This window comes from Lissotriton helveticus, chromosome 1_1 (genome assembly GCF_964261635.1).
Source record: "Lissotriton helveticus chromosome 1_1, aLisHel1.1, whole genome shotgun sequence".
Taxonomy (NCBI): Eukaryota; Metazoa; Chordata; class Amphibia; order Caudata; family Salamandridae; genus Lissotriton; species Lissotriton helveticus.
The window spans coordinates 1,601,949,518-1,601,965,637 of record NC_136057.1 but is presented as its reverse complement, the minus strand read 5'-3'; the positions used below and the strand labels follow the sequence as shown (position 1 = coordinate 1,601,965,637).

General features: G+C 50.0%; 2 protein-coding genes across 10 annotated transcripts in view; one reads left to right on the top strand and one right to left on the bottom strand.

The window, feature by feature from the left end:
* Window positions 1–16,120, bottom strand: part of AMHR2 (anti-Mullerian hormone receptor type 2) — a 1,194,741-nt gene that overhangs the window by 1,000,523 nt on the left and 178,098 nt on the right. For 6 of the 7 annotated variants that reach the window (XM_078687697.1, XM_078687663.1, XM_078687707.1 and 3 more), the window contains one exon: window positions 6,971–7,117. In XM_078687697.1, coding sequence (XP_078543823.1) covers window positions 6,971–7,117 — 147 coding nt within the window. Of the gene's footprint in view, window positions 1–6,970; window positions 7,122–16,120 lie in introns of all 7 variants that reach the window. The other variant, XM_078687683.1, reaches the window with a different exon arrangement.
* The window catches only part of LOC144829016 (uncharacterized), a 313,846-nt gene that overhangs the window by 244,916 nt on the left and 52,810 nt on the right, over window positions 1–16,120 (top strand). The gene's annotated exons all lie outside the window — the stretch shown is intronic.

Here is a 16,120-nt window from a genome sequence, read left to right as displayed (position 1 = left end):
CAGCCAGGCGCTCAGCCCTCAATATCTACAGACGCCACTGTCGTCAGATATTGTTGGAATGGCTCCCAGAAGTCTCTGGGGCGGGACCCCATGGGCAGCTCTTCCTCATACGTGACTAGGGTGTCTCTACAATAGGCCAGATCTTCCAGCCATTGCTTCCCTGTTGGCTTTCGCTTACTATTCCAATGCAGGGATATTCGTCTCTTCGCCACCAATAGCGCAATCACACAAAGCTTACGCCGTCTTGCCCTCAAGTGTGGCACCAATCCCAGGAGACAGACTTTGGCAGTGCACGGCAATTGGGCCCCCAGCATAGTGTTGAGTGTCCGTATCACCTGGTCCCAGTAATGTGCTATCCCAGCGCAGTGCCATGCCAAGTGGATGAAATCCGCATGTTCCTGCCCGCACCTAGTGCATCTAGAGTCGTCTCTCAGACCATATCTGTGTAGACGTGCAGGGGTGTGGTACATCTGGTGCAAATACTTATAATGGATCAGTCTAAGATTCCCGTTAGGCGTCAGCATCCCCGTAAGCATGCAGGAGGCCTCCCAGTCCGCTTCCGTGAGATCTTCCCCCAGTGCTGTTTGCCATTTCTCCCTGGCTCTTGTTGAGGAGCCACCATTGCTAGATTGTGCGCAGCGGTACAATCGGGATACCAAGTGTGCCGCTGAGGGAGTGTTGATTACAAGTGTCAGTGGTGCGAGCTCTTGTGGTTCTGCTGGAAAAGACACAAAGTGTTCCTTCACCGCCCTCTGTAGCCTATAATAGTTGAAGCTGAACAACAGAGTTGGGTTCTGGATGTATGTGAGTTGGTTCAACTGTACAAACTGCCCTTCTTTGTACAGATCCCCAAGGGTGTCTATGCCTGCGCGCTTAAGAAGATCCATCCCCACCTGTTCTTGCGTGACAGACAGTGCCGGGTGGTGAGCCAATGGGAGTGTCGGTGCATAGAGTGGTGTGCAGTGCGCCATCTTGCTAAGTGTCCTCCATGCATCTATCGTGGTGTTCACAGGGTTTATATCATGGTCGTGTAGCCTGGGGCGTTTGTGTGTAAGAATGCTCGTTAGTGGGATGGGGTCAGCATCTCCATGTTCCACAGCCACGTGTGTCAGAAAGGGAATTTCGTGAAACCAGTAATGCGCATATTGCGCCTGTGCACACTGATAGTACAGGTAGATGTCCGGCACTTTGAATCCACCTTTGGCGTATGGGAGCGTCAATGTCTGCAGGTCTAATCTAGCCTGTTTACCCGCCCAGATGAGGGAAAGGATGAGGGATTTAATGGTACGGAACACCTCCGCCGGGGGCTTAATAGGTATATTATTGAAAAGATATAAGAATTTTGGCAGGAGCACCATCTTCACAATGGCAAGCCTGTCCGCCAAAGAGAGCGGCAGACCGATCCATCTCTTGACCTTGTCTTCCAATGCAGAGACAGCCCTCCCATAGTTGGTGCGGATTACGAGCTCTGGGTCCCTGTGAAACCAGACGCCTAGGTACTTTGTCGGTTCCTCCTGCCATTCCATGGGATAATCCAGTTGCGTGGGCTGGGTGCCATCTGTCAGTGGGAGTACGAGGGACTTGCTCCAATTAATGTGGAGCCCTGAGTATTGGCCGAATTTAATGTATTCCCGCATTAGGGGGTTAAGGTTGGACTCCGGGTTTTTTACGTATAAGACCATGTCGTCCGCGTACAGGGCGATGTGTATGGGTCGTGTGGGTAGCTGAATAGCGGAGTAGTGGTGATGCTGTCTTATTTTACACGCCAGCGGTTCCAGTATAAGGGTAAACAGCATAGGCGACAGGGGGCAGCCTTGCCTGGTGCCGCGCCCTATGATGATCGGTGATGATAGATGTTTGTTTACCCGTATGCGGGCCGTCAGGCCCGAGTACAGCATCGTGATCCAGCCGATAAATAAGGGGGGGAACCCCATCCGGAGTAGGACTGCATGTAGGAACGGCCAGGCAATCGTATCGAATGCCTTAGCCGCGTCCAGTAGGACAGCTACCGCTTTGATATCCGGTGCCAGGTAGTGCGCCAAAGCAAAAAGGGTGCGAGTGTTATGCGCAGTGGACCGGTCCGGGATGAAACCCGCCTGGTCCGGTCTTATTAACATCGGCATTAATGGCTTCAGTCGGTCCGCCAGGATGCTGGCTAGGATCTTGGTGTCAACGTTTATCAATGAAAGAGGGCGGTATGAGTCGCACTGTTCTTCGTCTTTACCAGGTTTCAGAATGGCAATGATCAACGCCTCGCGCATGGACGGTGGCAGGGTTTGGGCCTCATGGGCGGCCTCGTACAAATTTACTAGATGAGGTGCCAGCGTGCTAGCGTACATTTTATAGAATTCTATGACGAAGCCGTCTGGGCCCGGCGCTTTGCCATTAGGGAGTCTTTTGATGGTGTCGATGACTTCCTGTGTCGTAAGGGGCCTAGCTAGATATTCCCTGTGTCCGTCCGCCAACCAGGCAATCTCAACATCAGCCATGTATTCTAGTATCTCCTCCCGTGGCACCTGTGCTCTGGCCTCATATAGAGCCCCATAGGATTCCCTGAATTCACCCATAATGGTTGGCATGTCGTGTGCGCGTGTGCCCTGTTTAGTGCGTATGGTCGCTATATGTTGTGGCGCCCTGCCCGAACAAATCTTTTCCGCCAAGGCCCTGCCCGGTCTACCTCCCTCCCCATAGCGTCTGGCCGTTGTTCTTTTGAATATATATTTGAGTTCGTCATCAGCAAACGTGTTATATTCTAACAGTATGGATTGTATGTCACTCAGTAGTGCTGTGTCCCCAGTGTTCGTGTAGCGCTGTTCCAGGTCCCTAAGCATCTCCTCCCTCCTACTAAGTTGGTGACGAATGTCTTTCAGTATACCAGCAGATGTGTTAATGCACACGCCCCGTATAGTCGCTTTAAAAGCTTCCCATAGGAGGCACGGGTCCTCCGTGGTGGGGGTGTTTAGGTCGAAGTAGTCGGTGATCGCTTTTTGGACTGTATCCACATAAAGCGGGTCGCGCAGAGCCTGCGCGTTGAAGCGCCAGGTGTAGGGCGGTGGGACATAGTGTGGAATTCGTAACCGTAGGAGCACAGGACTGTGATCTGACAGCGTTCTCGGGAGATGCGTTATCTGTTCCACCCAGGTGAGAACGTCCTGTGTGGCTAGCCAGAAGTCCAGTCTGGACCAGCTCTTGTTCGCAGCATTCACGTGTGTGGCCACCTGCTCTCCCGGGTGTAGTATCCTCCACAAGTCACTGACATGTAAGTCAGACATTACGTCAAGTAGCATTCCCCTCGCCTTGGTATGTTGTTCCAGTGTGTGTGCTGCCCTGTCGAGCCCATCCTTTAACGTGACGTTGAAATCCCCTCCCCAGATAACATTGTCCGCTTGAACACCAGCCACAGTATGCCACAGCCTTTCAAAAAAACCCGCATCATCTATGTTCGGGCCATACACATTCACAAGTGCCAATTTATGGTGTCTCGTCTCGCCTACCACTATTACAAAGCGCCCTCCTGGGTCAGTGTGCGTGTCAGTGATTTTGAAGTGAGTCCCTTTTTTTATCAGTATGCTGACGCCGCGGGAGTATGATGAGTAGTAGGAGACAGTGGTGGATTCTGCCCATTTGTTGCCCAGCCCGCGTGTGGAAGTGGGTGCCATGTGAGTTTCTTGTAGGAAGGCCACATCGACCCTAAGCCTGTCAAAGTACGCAAACATTTGCCTTTTCTTTTTTGGGTTCCCCAGCCCCCTGACATTCCATGTTATGAAGTTGAGCGTGTCAAGGCGCGCCATTAGCATGCGTTACAGTGATTTTGTGCGTCGCGTAGTCTGTGCGGCCATCTATGAAACAGCGCATCCCTGACAAATGCAGTGAAGGCAGTAAAAGAGGTCGCAATGCTTCTCAGACACAGAGCAAACATAGTTATCACAATCCGCTTCCCCATCCCCCCCCCACCCACTTCAGCACCCAAACTTTGCCAAAGCCATTCCCCCCCGAACTTCAAAACTGTGAGTAAACTTTTCGTGGGGAACACCCTCCTGGGGGTGCCGCCCGAAGCACACATCTCCATCCACATAGTGGATGTGGACGGGCGCAATTTGCATGCTAGTTAAATCGACAATGTTTACACCCCATCCCCCCCATCCCGCCCCCGATCCCCCGCAGGCATTTAGTGACCATCATCGCTCTTCTCAGCCCCCCACAGTACAGGAACGCTCGTGGGTGATGTCAATCCCCCCAATGTCAGTGTCTCAGGGCACTCCAGTATGGCCGTACATAGCTTATCGTGCTAGCCACTTGTCCTTTGCCAGCGAAGGCCCCAATGTTCCTGTGTAGGTACTAGATTAAAGTCACCACATAGTACTCACTGCGTTTTCGCCCTGTACAGCTCCCGTTCATAGTCCGACAGCAGTGGGAGTCCCAGTCTCGTGGCGTATCACGTTAAGTTTCACCCAATTCGCAGTGCCCGTCGTGTGTCGCCAGCAGTGCTGAAGCTGTCTGATCAAAAGACGCTCGGCGCGCCATCCTGTCGTCAGTCATTGTCGCTCATTCTGCCCGCATTCTCTTGATGTTTCCGACGTTTGATGAGGGTCTTTATATATTCCTGTGCGGCTTGTACCGTCGTGAGGACCACCGGCTTGCCATCCGTCAGAATTTTAAGCTTTGCAGGGTACAGCATCGCGTATCCGATATCCAGCTCTCGAAGTTTCTTCTTTACAGGAGCAAACTCCTTCCTGGCCTGTTGTACCGCCATTGTGTGGTCTGGGTAGAATTCCAGCGAGTTGCCCTGATGCGTAATGGCTCCCTTCTCCCTCGCCAGCCGAAGTATAGTGTCCCTGTCTCTGTAGTTGAGTACTCTAGCGATAATTATGCGAGGCGGAGCCCCTGGTTTCGGAGTGGGGGCCAGAGAGCGGTGAGCACGTTCGATCAGGAAGACCTCAGAGAAGCTGCCAGCCCCAAAGATGTCCTTCAGCAGGCCCTCCACGTACGTCTCCATCTTGCCCGTGTTGGTCGATTCCGGCAGGCCCGAAATGCGCACGTTGTTGCGGCGGGACCTCGCTTCCTGGTCCTCCACCTTTGCCTTCAAGGTTTCCAGTGTCCTCTCAAGAGCGCTGTGCGTTTTGTCGGTGTCTCTGGAATGATCCTCCACCGAGGATATCCTGCGCTCCGCCTCCGTCAGCCTCTCCTCGTGTTTCTCCAGCGTGTTAGATAGAGAGTCTACCCGCGCCACGACACTGTCCATCTTGCCATTCATGTCGTGCAGGCTCTGCTGGATAGCCCTCAATACTGCTTCCATGCCAGTTCCTTCCTCTAGTGCCTGGTCTCCTTCAGCATCGTGGGCAGCGCCCGTTTTCGTCGCTTGCTTCCTTGCTTCGAAGGGCAGCTTTGACTGTTGTTTGTCCGGCTTGCCCATTGTGCCCTGGGGGTCAGCTGAGCTGGAGACTGGTGAGCTCGTTGGGGTTGCCGGCTTGGCCGTTGTCCGTGTACGTCGTGGCAGTGCTCCAGTCGCCCTCCGCGCCAAGGCCCCACTCATCAGGCCATGCACATTGCTCAGTCGCGGTGCAGGTCAGCCCCGCGCGCCATGTAGGAGTGTCCTGCGGTGGTGTGGATGGTATAGGGCGCTCGCCGCGCTCTTCCCTGGCCGTGTGAGGTAGTCGCGCTTGCACTCGCGGGTCTAGTATGTCCCCTCAGGGCGGCAGTCAGCAGTGGTTAGCAGCTTCCAGCCTGCGCGTTCCGCGCCGTTTACCTCCAGTCGCTTCTCCTTCCAATGCGCCGCAGTAGCTACGCATAGAAGTGTTTCCGCGCCTTTTGGCCCATCAGTGCAGTATACTGGGAGCTGGTATCGCCTGGCGCAGGGTCTTCGAGTTTGCGTTTCACCGCCGCCGCCATTTTGGCCGCCGTGGAACGCACATCGTCCGCTGGGATTTCTGCATGGTCTGCAGGCACCTCGTACCTGTAAGTCGCCGTTTCTAGCAGCCCCTTGCTAGCGTGCCAGGGGGAGGTTCGTCCTGTGGCCGTCCAGCGGCGGTATCGCTGGGTTTCATTCGCGGACATCCCGGTCGCTGTCCGCCATTTTGTGGAGCCGGTCCGGTCCGCGAGTGGTCTTGCCGTTTTCTCTGGCGTGCAGCTTTAGTCCCGGCTGGGACCGTCACAGCGTGTAGGCGAGCCCGTCAGCCATCCATTTCGCCGGTTTGCGCGAGGATCGGGACAGTTCTGGGGCCAGGGGTTCCGATGAGATGCGCCCGTCCGGCGGAGCCGACTTAGAAGTCAGCCATCTCGCAGTGCGCCCTCTAGCGCCCCCCCTTGAATATGATAGTTGCGCGTCGAAAAAGTTGAGAAAACATAGTGCCGAGCTGGAGGGCAGCAAGTCTCATCCGAACCCGATGGCGGAAAAAAACAATCTGGAGATGGAATCGATGCCCATGAGCACTACTAACCAAAGGAGGAGTCACCCATCTTGTGACTACAAAGACTTCTACAATAACAAAGACCAAACATCCGAGCCCAACACCAGATGGTGATCTATGCTACAGTATACAATCTACAGCTCATATGCCTCGAACAGAACTTTCTGCAAATCAGAGGCATTTTAAGTGTGGCCTGGAAATACATACCCACTTTAGTGGTACATTTCCTAGGCATACATTTGTGAAGGCAGTTCCAGCAAGCTGCCATGGCATGTTCGACCTGCAAAAAACTAGAAGTGTCCACCTCTAAACCGCTCCTGCCACTGAGGCTGGTTCCACTGCAATCCACAATCACTCGCCAATGCAGAGGGTAAATAGATTTGGTGGCCTTCCTATAAATCAGACCCTCAGAACTGACCAAGAGTCATATCGCTGACGCAAGCCTTGATAGGCTCTTTCATTTACACAACATGCAGCTGACAAATTGTTTTTCACACACCCCTTTTGCAATAAACGCATCTCGAAGTGGCTTCAAATAAAATCAGGTGCATGCACACACTCACCTTGATTGCTGCTCTCCTCCCCAGGGCTTCCAGGGCCCATGATCTCATTGCATCGATCCTTGGAGCAGGAACATTGCAGAATGGAGTCATGCCCAATCTCTGCCTCGCAGGTTTGGGAAGGGCAGGGCACATTTTCTTGCATACAACCTGCCTTAAAACACGTGAGAAAATCAGCAAAACGGGGGCGTAATAGCATCCATCAATAATATCCCATAAGCAGTTTTTTGGGGTATTCCCATACTATGTCACCAAGATCCTATTTGTCATTCTAGTGGCCACAGCCCTCAACGACAAAGATGCCAACAACGAACATTTGCCATCGGGTGTCTCATTCACTCTGTTGTGTGGACTCTGATGCAGAAGAATACACACTACTACCCTCAATCTACCTGTTTCTTCAGTTCCCAGCTTATTGTGAATCAATCTTACAAGAATATAATTTTTAGGGCAATTATTGATGATGTTGGCCAATTCAGTGCTCGGGCAATTTTGTAAAGATTTTGGGCCATATGTATCATTGAAATTCGCATTCGCAAAGGCCGAAATTCGGAGAATTTCGGCCTTTGCGAATGCGAATTCGCAAAATAATATGTATGAAGGAAATCCCGATGCAAAATAAGAAATTGCAAAATTTGCGATTCCTTATTTTGTGATTGCATTTAAGGAATCGCACATTTTGCGATTCCTTAAATGCAATGTAAGAAGGCAAAAAAATTTGCTAAATGGCCTTAATGAATCGCAAATTACCACCAACTTCAAGTTGGTGGTAAATTGCGAATTCCTTGAAAAATGCAGAATATGCTACTTACCAGTATGCATCTGTTCTTGGCATGTAGGGCTGCTGACATTCATATCCTGTGCATAGATCGCCGCCTAGTGTTGGGTCCGGATGATTGCACATTGTTGTCCTGGAAGAGTCTTCGAAGTATCACGAGATAGGTGGCTCCTCCCCTGGACTACAGTGCGCATGGGCATTGACTCCATCCTCAGATTGTTTTTTGCCATTGTGAAGAAGATGGAGTGTAACACCGTGAGTGATGACCATGCTAAGAGTAATTGTAAGTGCTGCAGCCTCTACAGGCGCTGGGGAGGAGGGCGGGCGATATGAATGTCAGCAGCCCTACATGCCAAGAACAGATGCATACTGGTAAGTAGCATATTCGGTTCGAGGCATGTGGGCTGCTGAATTCATATCTTGTGCATCGAATACATAGCAGTCCCTCCATTAGCGGCAGCCGCCTGTGCCAGCTGCAGCAGTTTGAAAAAGTGTTTATAGAACAGCCTGCCCTACAGCTGCCTGCTGTTTGGAGTGCACATCTACACAGTAGTGTTTTGTAAATGTGTGTGTGGTAGACCATGTGGCTGCTCTACATATGTCGTCTAAAGGAATATTTCCAAGGAAAGCCATGGAGGCCCCCAACTTTCGCGTGGAGTGGGCCCGTGGGGGAACCGTTAATGTGCGCTTGGCTTTTTGATAGCAAATCTGAATGCACTTAACGATCCACCAAGCTATACCTGCTTTGGAAATGGGTTTGCCGTTGTGTTGTGGCGAAAAGGCAACAAACAGTTGTTTTGTTTTTCGAAAATCTTTGGTCCTATCTATGTAGTACATTAGAGCTCTCTTGACGTCTAGTGTGTGGAGCATTCTCTCCGCCACTGACTCAGGATTTTGGAAGAACACAGGCAGTTCTATAGTCTGATTGATATGGAACTGTAAAACCACTTTAGGAAGAAACTTAGAGTTAGTGCGAAGTACCACCCTGTTGGAGTGAATCTGTATGAATGGCTCTTGGATAGTTAGTGCCTAGAGTTCAGTAACGCGTCGCAGCGATGCGATCGCTATTAGGAAAGCCACTTTCCACATCAAGAACTGAATCTCGCATGAGTGTAGAGGCTCAAAAGGTGGACCCATCAGTCTGGTGAGGACCACATTTAGGTTCCATTGAGGAGCTGGTGGGGTCCGGGGAGGAATAACTTGTTTGAGTCCCTCCAGAAAGGCTTTAATGGCAGGTACTCTAAAAAGTAAGAGATGCTGCCTGTTTTGTAGATAAGCTGCTATTGCGGACAAATGTATACGAATGGAAGCATATGCCAGATTGCATTTGTATAGGTGTAACAGATAACAAATGATGTTGTGAGTAGATGCGTCTAGCGGGTTGATGTTGTGGTCTGCACAATAAATGACAAACCGCTTCCATTTTGCCGCATAACATGCTCTGGTGGTGGGCTTTCTTGCCTTTCGAATGATATCCATACAGTCGGGAGGCAAGTTGAGGTAGCCAAATTCTAAGACCTCAGGAGCCAGATCGCCAGGTTGAGCTGTTGCGGATCTGGATGCTGAATGTCGCCATGGCTCTGTGTCAAAAGCCTGGGTGTGAGGTGCAGCCTTTGATGCGGTACCACGGATAGTTCTAGAAACGTGGTGTACCATGGTTGGCGTGCCCACGTCGGAGCAACCAGGATGAGTGTGATGAAGTGTTGCTTCAGCTTGCTTGCCACCAGCGGTATTAGAGGTGCTGGGGGAAAAGCGTACGCAAATATGCCTGACCAGTTCATCCATATCGCATTGCCCTGCGACTGTGGGTGTGGAAACCTGGCGGCAAAGCTTTGGCATTTGGCGTTTTCCTTTGTGGCGAACAGGTCTATCTTTGGATGACCCCACTGGTGGAAGTACGGGTGGAGTACCGATGGATGTATCTCCCACTCATGCATTTGGTGGCTGTACCTGCTGAGCAGGTCCGCCATCTGATTGTCTTTGCCTGGGAGGTGTTCCGCCATGAGGAAAATGTTCCTCTGAATGGTCCACTTCCACATGCTCTGAGCCAGATGAGACAACTGTGGAGAGTGTGTACCTCCCTGCTTCTGAATGTAGTACATGGCCGTCATGTTGTCCGTCCGGATCAACACGACCTCGTTGCACAGATGTACTTTGAATGCTTTCATCGCCATGAAGATAGCCATAAGTTCTAGAAGGTTGATGTGCATCTTCCTTTGCTGCGTTGTCCATAGTCCCTGCACCGTGTAGTGGAGTACATGAGCTCCCCATTCCTGGAGAGAAGCGTCCGTTGTCAGAATAATCTGTGGCACAGGCTCCTGGAACGGTCGGCCCTTGCAAAGGTTTTGTGGATTCCACCAATGCAGAGAGTTGTATGCACGACCGGTCACCAACACTAGCTCTTTCAACTGTCCGTGAGCCTGATTCCACTGACGTGCTAAGCACTCCTGAAGCAGACGCATATGTAGTTTTGCGTGCGGGACTATGAAGATGCAGGAGGCCATCATGCCTATCAACTGTATGAACACTCGTGCCGGAAGCGAGTGTTGTGGTCTGAATTTTTGTATCAGCAATTGAATGCTGTTGATCCTCACTGAATTTGGCTGTGCTTTGGCTGCTAGAGTATCTATTGTCGCGCCCAGATACTGCCGTACGTGGGCGGGCTGAAGGTGGGACTTTGGATAATTCAGTGAAAACCCCAGATCGTGAAGAAGGTGAATGGTGTGGGACATGTGGGCGACACACTGCTTGGACGACTTTGCTTGGATAAGCCAGTCGTCCAGATAAGGGTAGACGTGAACGTTCTGTCTCCGTAGGTGTGCAGCCACTGTCGCCAGGCACTTTGTAAACACCCTGGGTGCAGTCGTCACTCCGAAAGGGAGGACCTTGAATTGATAATGCTGATTGTGAATGGTGAACCTGAGGTATTTTCTGTGTGACGGGTGTAGCGGAATATGGAAATATGCATCCTTCAGATTTAATGTTGCGAGGAAATCTCCCTGACTGAGTAATGGTAGAACCTGCTGCAATGTCAGCATGTGAAAGTGTTCTGATAGAATGTACTGGTTTAGGGGTCTGAGGTCCAGTATGGGTCTGAGGGACCCGTCCTTTTTTGGGATTAATAAGTACAGCGAGTACACTCCTGTACCTCTTTCTTCCACAGGCACGAGCTCTATTGCTAATTTTTGCAGCATGATGACTACCTCCTGCTGCAATAAGTGCAAATGCTCTGTGGACATAGGACGGTGTCTAGGGGGTATGTTGGGTGGAGTGGATGTTAACTACAGACAATAACCGTACTGGATAAGGTTCCGCACACACCTTTCTGTAGTGATGGATTTCCAGACCGGGAGGAACTGTTGTAGTCTCCACCCGACAGGTGTGGTATGGTCGGGGGGCAGTGACAAGGTGTCACTGTTTGTTAACGGCGGAGGACCGGGAGCTGTTGTTTCCACGACCTCTGCCCTTGGCGCTGTTCCCACGATAGCCACCTCTACTTTGTTTGGTGTAAGTGGTTTGCGCGCCTCCTTTACTGTACTGTGTTTGCTGGGACAGCTGGCCTCTGGAAACTCCTCTATTGCTTGAGCGACGAAAAGAACCACCACGGAACTGATGCGACTGTAGAGCCCCCATAGACTTTGCAGTCTCAGTGTCCTTTTTGATCTTCTCCAAGGTGGTGTCCACCTCAGGTCCAAATAAGTGATCAGGGTTTACAGGCTGATTCAGTATGGTGGTTTGTATCTCCGGCTTGAAACCGGAAATTCTCAGCCAGGCATGTCGCCGTAACATTACACTAGTGTTAATGGCTCTGGCCGCGGTGTCTGCTGCGTCCAGTGCACACTTGATAGATGCATTTGATATAAGCTTCCCTTCCTGTATGAGCATCTCTGCTGCCTCCTTATATTCATTTGGCAAGTGTTGTAACAGGGTCTCAAGTGTATCGTAATGGGCCCTGTCATATCTGGCTAAGAGTGCCTGAGTGTTGGAAATGCGCCATATATTGGCCGCTTGAGCTGCCACCCTTTTCCCTGATGCTTCTAGCACTTTAGATTCTTTGTCAGGGGGAGGAGCATCACCCGTTGTTTGCGAGTTTGCCCTCTTCCGGGCATTGGAAACAACCAGAGTGTCCAACGGCAACTGCCCCTTGATATAGGTAGGGTCCCCAAGTGCCGGTTTGTACTTTTTCTCGATTCTGGGGTTTATCACCCTTCCCCTCGTGTTCTCTTTAAAAATGTCTCCAGCATGTTTTAAGACACCCTTCAGCATTGGCAGAGTCTTGACAGTTCTCTCTGAGGTGGAGAAGGTGTCAAACAGAAAGTCCACTTCAATAGGGTCAGCATGGAGCTGGACATCGTGATTTTTGGCTGCCCTTTCAATAAGCGTATTAAACACCGCCGAGTCTTCAGTAGGCGAGGTTTTCACAGCATACACATGACTGTCTGGGGCAGTTTGTGGATCTCCTGTGTCAGCAGCGTCTGCCCTGGGTTGATTGTGATCTTCAGGATCAGTGTCTATAGGATAACTGTACTCCTCATTGTCACCTTCCCCTGTCTCCACATCCGAGTAAGTGGGCGAGATAGGAGCAGTGTCTTGGCCATGTGGTGATATAGGTTCAACAAGAAGAGGTGATGTAGTAGAATCCTTCTTCTTTTTCAATGGAATTTTATATGATTCCATAGGCTGGTAAGGTGCGATCTTTCTTTTGTAGATAGAAAGTCTACCCGTGTCTGCGTCGATGAAGTGCCTCGACTGCTCTTCAGGTGGAGGCTGTTGATGCTTTGTGACCACTTCCGCAGTTGTAGGCTTCGGCCCCGTGGATACCTTTTTGAGCGCTTCGATGGCCGCCTTAGGGGCGAAGGCCTTAGGTCCCACTTTTGGCGGCAGCGTGAACTGGATGGGCGGCGACGATTTTTGAGTTTTACTGGCAGGCTTCGGTGGTGGAGTATTCTTCGGTCCGACAGTTGAAGCCTTCTCTTTAATGCGTTTGAGCGATTCCGACACCTGCTTCAAAAAGGAGGTGGACGGCTGCACCGACTTGATGGATTCCTCGGAGCCACCGCCCGGCGTGGACTCACGGTTCATACCACTCTTAGCCTTGTCTGGCCGACTCGTAGGATCGAGAACCTTCTGAGCTTTGAGTCCTTTTTCTGTGTCGACGGCCTTCGGCGCCGATTTCTTCAGGTCGACGGCTTTGACCAGTTTTTTCAGTGCCGCAGTAGTCGGCTCGACACCCTTCAGCGACCTCACCGGGTCGATAACACTCTTCTGCTTTGTCGGCGCCGATAGTTCGAAGGACTTCGAGCCGACCAAAGCAATACGCACTTTTGGTTTCGATTGTGCCTCCAGTGCTTTCGGTTGTGTAGACACCGATGCTTTCTCTTTCGGTTTCGATTGGTCGACCAGTGGCTCGCTATAAATGTCCGTAGCCGGGCCCTGAGGCGAGGCCGTAGAACTAATTGTACGATCTCGGGTAAGGCCATGTGGCGATCCCTCGACCTGAGCCTTATCGAGTGTCTTGGTCTGGGCCCCCGCACCAACGGTCGGGTCTTGCTCTTCGCTTGAGCTATCTTCTACGGCCCCAAAGGCCACATCGTCGTCTCCTACCTCGTCGACAACGTCTTCAATATCGACCACTTCGACATCTGCGTCGTAGTTGGAGTCGATCTCCGATGCAGGATCAGACTCTTGAACTTCCTGCTCGACTCCCTCATCGTCCTCGATATCGAAAATGTTCACAGGGTAAGGTGCCGTCTGCTGGGCCTCCTTGCGCGCTGCGCGTCGAAGTCGAATCGTCTTCTTGGAGCGGAAACGAGAACAAGCCATACAGCTGGCTTCATCGTGATCCGGAGACAGGCCCTTGTTGCACACCGGGTGGACGTCGATATGAGGATATTTTGAGTTGCAAACGGGACATCTCTGGAACGGGCTCCGTTCCATGATGGTTCGTCGATAAGGCCTCTGGCGTCGACCGGGCCTTCAGTGCCGAAAAGCCACGCGGCTCCTCTGGAGGTTCGGCTCGGAAACCGAGCTGGAACAAGAACTGGGCACCGATCGCAAGACAATACCGACAATAACTAAAGGCCTTTTGGCCAAAAAGAAAGTTTTTTATCGATTCCGAACTTGAGTTAACAAATATGCATCCGAACCCAATGGCGGAAAAAAACAATCTGAGGATGGAGTCAATGCCCATGCGCACTGTAGTCCAGGGGAGGAGCCACCTATCTCGTGATACTTCGAAGACTCTTCCAGGACAACAATGTGCAATCATCCGGACCCAACACTAGGCGGCGATCTATGCACAAGATATGAATTCAGCAGCCCACATGCCTCGAACACATTTTTGCATTTTTCAAAGTGCCATGTGACGCACATACATGCCCTTAGGGCATGTATGTGACCACATGTGCACCTATGCTTATTTCAGGGGTGCAACAGGGTGTCCTTTGGACACCCCTGCACCCTTGAAATTATTCTCAATTTGCGATTAGCAAATTGCGAATCGCAAATTGAGAGAAAATTCCCATTCCTTCCTATGGGCCTCCTAGCCCATAGAAATGAATGGGAAAGTATTCCTTAATTGCGAATTCGCAATTTGAGAATTCGCAGTTAAGGAATATCAGGAAATCGCTAAAAAATTGCATTTTTCTTGATACATACCATTTTGCGATTCTGAAATAGTGATTTCTTAAAAATCGCTATTAAAGAATCGCAAAATGGTACCTTGATACATATGGCCCTTTGCAGGTTAACCATGCAGATTACATGGGTGATATCATGAGGCTGTTTCATTTTGACATCAGTGTATCCTCACAGATAAGGCGACAGGAAAGCAAGAAAAGCGTCACAAACAATGTCATTAATATTGCGGATCCCTGCTTTAAGAATATTTCTTTTTCAAACTATTATTTGGGGACAACCTCCAATATTCCTTTACAATTTGTGCAAAATATAATGTTTTAACCAAAACTTAGCTAGACTACATAAGCTTTAAAAATGCCTTCAGGAAGAGTCTATACTAGACAACTAGCATTCCCCCTTGTACATAGTACTTTGTTCTCAGTTACTGTATAATTTTCACTGAACTCAAACATTGAATAGTCCGCACATGTACTTTTACAAAAGGATACCTCTGCTCAAAAATGAATATTTTGAATTTCCCACATATGTACTACATTAATTAAATTCCGATTGATTTTTACTTTGAAAAAGAAGCCCGTTCTTCTTAAATAGTCACTGGGGTCGTACCAGACTTTTCATCCATTTAAAAGGAAAAATAATCAAAATTAAAGTAAATGTGAGTAGACAGGCAGCTACTTTAAAAAGTGCAATATCCAACACGGCACCTTCAAATCAGACAAGTTCCTACTGGATTCCTCCCATTTGCACGGGTTTTGTGTCGATTGTTCACTTGGTCCCACTGTCTAGCGCCCCCCTGCAATAGCTCCTCAACCTTTGCGACAGATGTAATTTCCTATTTGTTTGTATTCAATAAACAGATATTAAACAAATGAGACAAATTCCATTGCCCTAGCAGATATGTTTTCAGTTAATTTGCACATTTCAGAAGGATGCTTAGGTAACTCAAATACTATCCAGGGCGCTGCAGGGTAGGTGGGGGAGTTTCTGACTTCAACACGGATTCCTAGGAAGAAGAATGAGGATTATAAGTAATCTTTCCATCTCCAGAACCGAGTGAAAAGTTGAATAGAAAGGCAAATGTGTTACTTTTTACAAGATAAACTCAAGGGGAACAGTGGAGACATGAGCCTGCCGTTTTAACCAAACAGGTCTGGGTTCCTTCTTTCCCCATCAAGAGTGGACCTGCCCGGAAGCTAGGACTGAGTTGAAGTGGCTTACTCTGAAGAAAAAAAATGATGGAATTAAATTTGGGGCAGATCAGATGCCAATAGCTCAGACTTTTTGTAAGTATTCCACTCATCAGGTTTGTTTTTCAGTGTGATTCTCTAATGGCACAAGTATGCTCTGTCATGGGCCCTCTGCTTGTTGTGCCACACAACTCAATCTGTAATTCACTAAGTGAGCCTAGAAGCCTTAAACTGGTTTGGGGTTTGTAGGAAAGTAGGATCTGCTTTCATGGTTACCCCCACTTTTTGCTGGTGGCATTCAGTTTTCTGACTAGTCTGACTGGAATCCTGTTAATCAGGATCCCAGTCTCGGTGCTTCCTCCCTAAATTGGACCATGGTGAGTACTTAGGTTCCCCTCAGACTGGCTATTGGTGTACCCTTGTAAGTTCCTAGTATATGATACTAAGTTACCCAGGGCAAAGGTAGACCAGGGGTCCCCCATGGGCTGAAGCATGTATTATACCACCCATGGGAGACAACTCAAATTGTGACTGGGTCTGCCATTGCAA